The sequence below is a fragment of the Eublepharis macularius genome, chromosome 13 (genome assembly GCF_028583425.1).
Source record: "Eublepharis macularius isolate TG4126 chromosome 13, MPM_Emac_v1.0, whole genome shotgun sequence".
NCBI lineage: Eukaryota > Metazoa > Chordata > Lepidosauria > Squamata > Eublepharidae > Eublepharis > Eublepharis macularius.
Window position 1 is genome coordinate 23,569,394 of NC_072802.1, and position 7,324 is coordinate 23,576,717.

The 7,324-nt window shown below is 45.9% G+C and overlaps 1 protein-coding gene across 1 annotated transcript; it reads right to left on the bottom strand.

Annotated features, from left to right (window-relative positions):
* Positions 1-368: 368 nt before the first annotated feature.
* RPL36A (ribosomal protein L36a) lies at positions 369-6,008 on the bottom strand. The gene is made up of 5 exons (XM_054996387.1): positions 5,901-6,008; positions 2,395-2,500; positions 1,418-1,485; positions 638-760; positions 369-441 (listed from the first exon to the last, which is right to left on the bottom strand). The coding sequence occupies exons 1-5, from the start codon at positions 5,901-5,903 to the stop codon at positions 421-423; spliced, it is 321 nt and encodes a 106-aa protein (XP_054852362.1). The 5' UTR covers positions 5,904-6,008; the 3' UTR covers positions 369-420.
* Positions 6,009-7,324: the final 1,316 nt, after the last annotated feature.

Here is a 7,324-nt window from a genome sequence, read left to right on the forward strand (position 1 = left end):
TCCTTCTCCCACCCTTTTCCACATCTAGATTGATGTAACTATATTGTTAGTCATGTATGAGCAATGCAAGAAAAAACTGGTCATTTTCTAATGTAGAAGTCTTGGTTACTGCTGTAGGAGCCCTGCTTCTCTTGAGTTGCGGTTATGGATTGCAATTACTCTCTCTAAAACCTAAAGTAATTTGCCCATTACTGTCAATTAAAGCAATCGTCCTCCCAAGAAACAGGAAGAGAAGAATAGAGGGATTTCAATCTAAAAGTTGTTTTGAAGCAGTTACAAAGAATGGTTATAGAAGCGGATAAGGGGAGCTCTCATATCTGATAAGCATCCCTCAACAGCAAGCACAAAATCAATCTGCAACAGGCAGGTGTGTTTCCATAGGATTTTAATGGAGTCTGTACCAAAGAACAAGGTGAATGTCTAGAACTGGATGACCTGGCCCTGAAAAAGAGAAAACACACACTGTGAGCATGTGCCACTGTCAATGAGAAGTCATTTTTAACCTGAGAACCCTAGAAAAGGGGTGCAGTCACACATAGCTGGGAAGACAGGTGGAGGAATTTAAACTAGCAACATCTAAAACATGGCTTAAATCATCACCTAGTTAGCTCTCCCTCTATCCATGACAGGGGCCTACCTTTCTCTTCTTGTCTCCTCCCAGCTCGAAGTGCTTGCACCTCTTAATGGCCAGCATCCTCTTCGACCTGCAGTTGGGCTCCACACACTCCAGCCTCAGCACTATCTTCTTTGTGGTCTTTGCCTGGAAGAGGTAAAGGATGCCATCCACATGCATGCAAAGCACAGGCCAACCTGCAACATTTTTGCCCCTCCTGTTCACAATGCTAGGCTCTGCAAGAACAGGAGCAGAAACCAGAGTTGTGAATATTGATGCAAACAGTGAAAGAGAGAGAGACGGGAAGTTGCTCAATAGAAGTTCTGAAAGGTGTCTTGCAACCTGGGTCTATAATTACACTGCCTGTGTCTTGACTACCATAGTTTACTACTACTCCACAAATGTGTAATTAACTTACAAAATTCACTGCCGCAAGGTGTAGTGAGGGCTGGTAGCTTAGAAGGCTTTAAAACAAGACTAGGCAAATGATCTGAGAAGTAATTATGTCTAGGAGAAACATCCAGAGACAGCATGCCGCTGAATACCAGTTGCAGAAGGGCAACAGCAAGGGATGGCTCTTAGCTGGCCAGCCACTGTGGGGAAACAAGATGCTGTATGGGATGACTTTCCCTGATCCAGCAAGGCTCTTAGGAGTCCCCACAAAGGATGAAGCTCTGCATGGTTTGACTTGCATCTCTCAGCAGCATGTCCTCACTACAGATGTCCTACTTGAACAATGCCAACAGACACTTGCACACAGCCCCAAATTGCACTAAGTTTCCACAGCCCTTCAGCCAGGCTTACCTTCTTGCGGAAGATAGGCTTTGTTTGGCCACCATAACCACTCTGTTTGCGATCATATCGCCTCTTTCCTAAAAGGAAGAAATTACATCCTTGAGCTGAGAAACAGAGATCAAGCAAAGGGCATGAAGTGAATACGTTATAGTCTCCATATCACTAGACAAAGAGTAAAACGGCTGGCCCCAAAGTAAGGCTACCTACAGATAAAATGGGATCTTGGCATACTTGGACTTTCCAAGAATGCAAAAAAAAAAAAAGCATAGTAAATTGCTATAAGATACACACATCCCACCTGAATATACTCAGGACAGAGTCATAAAAATCCGTTAAAGGGAAAAAAAGTATTTGGGCACGGGGGTCACACAAATCAGCATGCCCAATCCCTTGAGTGCTTACAGAATCCTAGAAGGGTGAGATATCCAAACTGTTTAACCTTTGGAGAAGAGGAGGTTGAGGGGGGACATGATTGCTCTCTTTAAATATTTGAAAGGCTGTCATTTGGAGGAGGGCAAAGAGCTGTTCCAGTTGGCAGCAGCGGGTAGGACGAGAAGCAATGGGCTAAAACTACATGCACAAAGGTACCGGCTGGATATTAGGAAAAACTTTTTCACTGTCAGAGTAGTTCAAAAGTGGAATCAGCTGCCTAGGGAGGTGGTGAGCTCCCCTTCACTGGCAGTTTTCAAGAAGAGGCTGGATGAATACTTGTCAGAGATGCTTTAGGCTGATCCTGCACTGGGCAGGGGGTTGGACTAGATGGTCTGTATGGCCCCTTCCAACTCTATGATTCTATGATGCCTGGCTTATTTCATTTAATCAAAGAAATTGATTAAACGTTTTTCAGATAGTCATACACGTCTTCAAGAATTAACCCAGCCACTTAGCAGTTTTTGTTGTCTTGCGGGAGGGGAAGGCGTCTTTGTGATTTACAGGGATTGTAAATCCCTGCAAGTGCCCAGCACTTACTTAGTTCTGCAACTTACCTTGAGCATACAGAGATTCTTTGCCCTTCTTGTACTGAGTCACTTTGTGGGGCTGGTGCTTGCCACACTTCTTGCAGTAAGTCCTGCGGGTTTTTGGGACGTTCACCTAGCAAGAAAGGTTGCCAGCTTTAGAGCAGCAATCATGTTTTCTAGGCCCAGCAGACAAAAATGGACAAAGACAACCTACACCTTAGTTCTTTGGAAATCGGATCCCTCCCTCTACAAAACTGAGGTTGCATCTTTCAGTCTACAAACCATGAAGCACTGAATACCTCTGCTTCGTAGAGTAAAACATAAGTTTTCCCCAGTCAGCACAGTGAATTAGAGACTGAACTGCAATTCACAAGACCTCAGTTCAAACTTTACTTTGGCCATGGAATCACAATGTGCCGTTAGACAAGCCACTCTCTTTCGGCATCACACACTGTACTGGGATAGGCACAGTGACCTACTTCACACTTGTGCTGTAGGCTTTACTGAAACCGTGTATATAAAGCACTCTGAACTTTCTAAAGTGCTATACAAATTTTCTGGACTGTAGTACCTCTGGCAGAAATTACACGTTTCTTCCTACATTCAGAAATGTTCTAGATAAATAAGGGGTCAAAGGAAAATACTCTATGTACTTCATTTATACCCCACTTTTCTCCCCAATGGGGACCCAAAGCGGCTTACACCGTTCTCCTCTCCTCCATTTTATCCTCTCTACAACATTGTGAGGTGGGGTTAGGCTGAATGCTGCTGGCCCAACATCACCTGATAAGCTTCCACGGCAGAATGGAGATTCAAACCTGAGACTCCCAGATCTTAGTCCAACCACTACACCACAGTGGCTCTCCTAACTCTCTCTCCCACCAAGCTGGTTTCCTATATGCAAGAAATTCCTACATGCTCCCACTATGCTGCCCTCTAGTTATAAAAAGCCAGTTCCTAATACTCTTATCACCTTCCAAGCACAGGGAAGAAATACAGCAAACAATGGGGTTATGCAGACAAACAGCTGCCTTTATGCATATTGGAGTAAGATTGCTTCTTCAGGGATAGGGAGAGATTCCTTCCATGTTGTCCCCAAATACCTCTTTCCTCAAATTGCCTGTGTTAGGAGTACAAGTAAACTGTAGCACTTAATGGTGGGGGAAGGGGGGCGGGCAGTAAGAGGAAAGTCTGCTCTTCATATTGAGTACTTTAGCCATCACTGACCACGAATGCCCATATACCTGTGTGGAATTCTAATACTATACAACACATCAAAATCTAGCAATAAATGTGTAACAGCCTGAGAAAGATTACTGAATATCCACCAAGAGTTAGAGCTGCATGAAATTCTTTTTTAAAAATACAGGCCTCAGCAGGCCAGAACATTCCCACAGTGTTCTAGACAGCCAGAAGAAATTGTTCTAGTAGAACGACATCTGAGGATTAAGTGGAAAGTAAGCAGGCTGGAGGCATGCTGGAAGTAATAGCACAGGAAGACCACATGCAACCTTAGGTAGGTAAAGCACTAGAGTCCACCCAGGGGTTTCAAAGCTCTACCTGGAAAAGGTGGCAAGGCTCACAGTCGCTGGCCTTGCTGGCATGGAACAGAAACATCTTAACCTGAAACCAATTGTGTATCATGCATTGGTGCTAGGAGGTCCTTTCTAAAATGCATCACATCCAAGAAGAAAGGAAACGTGCCTAATCCAGCCCCAGTGGGAACTAATTCTCAGTGACGAATGTGTCTGGGTGTATAAACTGCAGGTGGAGACTGACAATATAGAATAGTCCTCCATTAAAAAAAAAATCCAGAAAACTAATGTGTCAAAGGTAAGATTTCCAGCAGTCTTCTCGGCATGCTAATTTTCTATGTGCAGGGAACTGTTCTGTACACAAAAGTGTGCATTCGTGAGTTTAAGATCACCATGCTGGATCAGATCGAGGACCATCCAGTCCAGCGCGCAACGGCCAGCCAGATGCGAAAAGGAAGCCCACAAGCAGTGTGTGAAGGCACCCCCTCCCAACAACTGGTGTTCAATAACTAAACCCCTCTGCCTATATCCTCTCTAGCCATCATGTCTAACTAAGGATGCCAAGTCGCTTGCCTGGCAAGCTTTGGGATGGGGCAAGAGGTAGGTGGGATGCTGTGCAGACATCACATCCTGCCAAAAATCTCGACATGACGTTAGCTGACATCATATCCAGGCTTTCATCTAGATGTGAAGTCAACACACAGAGTGACACGATAATAAAGAGTGACGTCACGTCCCTCTCTCCACTGTTTCTCCTGCCAGCCCCAGAGGCAAGGGCTGGAGGAAGGTGACTTGAGCAGGAGAATGTTCACTCAAAGGGATCACTTGGCATCCGTACTAATAACCAACCATTAACTTCTGCTCCATGAATTTCTCCAGCCTCCTTTCAAACCAGTCTAAGCTCCTGGTCATCGCTGCTTCCTCTGACAATAAATCCCACACGTGTTTTCTTTTGACAGGCCAAAATCTACCATCAGTGGGTGACATCATGTTCTAGTATTATGGGAGAAGAAAGAAGTTCCATCTCTGCATACAATGCACATTTCTGCACATTCCTCTCCTACCCCTAATCTCTTTCTCATCAAAAAGCCCTAAACTCTCTAGCCCTTCCACACAGCAGAAATGCCCCATGCCCTTGATTGTTTGGGCTGCCCTTTTCCTGCTTGACAATATTTGGTGTTTAGATGCAGTGACAGAACAGCATACAGTATGCCAAAGTGTAGTCACCTCCTAAGTTCATCATAATATTTTACACAGCACATTCAACATGCATCAGGTATCACTGCAAAAGACCTTAAAACAGCCTGGCAAGTTAGAATACTATTCCCATAGTGCAGATTGGGGGTGCCAAGAAAGCACAGCATGTCTAGGGCCACCTACTGAACTTGTAAACTGGGATGAAATTCGAACTAGCGACCTCTCAGATCTCATTCGGTGTTACAGCCGAACTCTACATACAGGCGTTTATAATGCTACCAACCTTAACTAGGGTTGCCAGCTCCAGGTTGGGACATTCCTGGAGATTTGGGAATGGAGCCTGGGGATGGCAGTGTTTGAGGAGGAAAAGGACCTCAGTTGAGTATAATGCCACAGAGTTCACCTTCCAAAGAAGCCATTTTCTCCAGCGGAAATTATTTCTGTAGGCTGGAAATCAGTTGCAATTCCAAGAGATCGCCAGGCCTCACCTGGAGGTTGGCAATCCTAACCTTAACAGACATGCGACTCCCCAGCAAAGGTCTGAGGTTGTTACAGGCCAGGCACCAACTTGCCCCATGAGCGAAAACGAGGCCTAAGGCTTGGCATTCAGAAGCAGGAAAGGGCCTTTCTCCTCCGCTCGGGCCTAGTCTGTCTCCACAGGCCCTTTGTCACCAACCCCGGCACCGATCCAACCAGAAACCTGTGGCCACGTCGTCCACCTCGGGCCTCATTCTTGAGAGGAATCCGCGTCCTCCGCCCCTCAACCCCCGAGGCGGATGGCACCGGATTCGACCCACTCACCATCTTCCCGGCGTCGCCAGCAGCCACCAAAAGGGCCTCCCCTTCAAGCCGGAAGTAGATAATACACAGGGGCAAAGAAAAAGAGGGAAGTTGCAGGCTAGAACGCCTTTTTCGTGCTCGCCAGAGAATTTCTGGGAAAGCACGCGCGCCCCCTAAAGGAAACGAGTGGTAGAGAATTTACAGTTTCCAGTGGTTTTGCCAACTCTAGGTTGGGATATTCCTGGAGATCTGGCAGTGGAGCCTGAGGAGGGCAGGGCTTGGGGAGAGATCTCAACAGGGTATAATGCCATAGAGTCTGCCTCCCAAAGCACCCGTTTCCTCCAGGGGAACTCGTCTCTTTCATGCAGATCACTGGTAATTCTGAGAGATCTCCAGGCTCGTTGGCAACACTACTTGGGACTCATCCTTTTTTTACAGGTTACAATCCTACACATGCTTTTCAATGAAATTGTCCCTTTAAACTCCATGGTGCTTACTTCCAGGGGGACTGCCATCGCAGCGTTGCATTGACCACGCTTGGAATCCCCACCCCCTTTATCAGACTCTTCAGGAGAACTTTTTTGATGCTGGCAAATTACTGGTGAGCTATAATTGCCAATCAGTGTAACCAGAAAAGGATTGCTGATGTTTTATGGCCATTAACCCAGGGGAGGAAAAAAAAGCAGAAGGGCTTTTTCTGTGTTTAACCATTTTTTAAAATCAGGAACAAGGGAGGTCCGGTGTTCCTTAGAACATTACTTGGAAAGAGGAAGCCGCTGCAGCTCTTCAAATCTGGGGATTTTTCCTTGACACAGATTGCATACCGTAATGGCCTCCAGACATCCAAAGGTCTTGGACTCTGATCTCCCCCACTCTTTCCTCTCAACTTAAGCTTCATACTGAGAAAAGCATTATCTGCATAAACCAGTGGGAAGAGGATGCTGGGCATCAACCCTGCTTGGAAAACACGTTTGTTGACGTATGTGTGGAGCAGGCAGCAGACACTCCACATACACTGGCCTGCATGTGCACAGACATGTCGTTCTTAAATTTACATGGCCGACATGCTTCTGGTACTGCAGCCAGCTCCCACTGAAATCACAGCCTGCCTGAGTTTGTCCCACATTGGCAGGGACCATTTTGAATATACTCTCTCTTTTTAACCTATGTTTTTGGTGTGCCTAGCTGTGCCATTCCACCACATCCCCAACGTTTATTAAGCCAAATTAGGCTAGGGCAGAACAAAGTAGTAAGCTTTTATCTTTCACAGAACTCTTTGACAGTCTGAATTGACATGATAAGAGTATTCTGTGAAATCCTTATATTGACTAAAACAACACCCCCCCCCCCCAGGGTTGTTTACTTACTTGGCATCTACCTCTGTTGGCTGTTTATCCTGCTGCTTCTCTGCCCATACAGTCAACTCTGGTCTCCACCCCATCCCC

Bases quoted from the DNA above. Each gene is read 5' to 3' on its own strand.
- RPL36A (XM_054996387.1), bottom strand. The intron at 761-1,417 runs GTAAGCCTGGCT...TACCTCTTCCAG, and splicing joins AGCCTATCTTCCGCAAGAAG to GCAAAGACCACAAAGAAGAT. The intron at 442-637 runs GTAGGCCCCTGT...TCTCTTTTTCAG, and splicing joins GAGGAGACAAGAAGAGAAAG to GGCCAGGTCATCCAGTTCTA.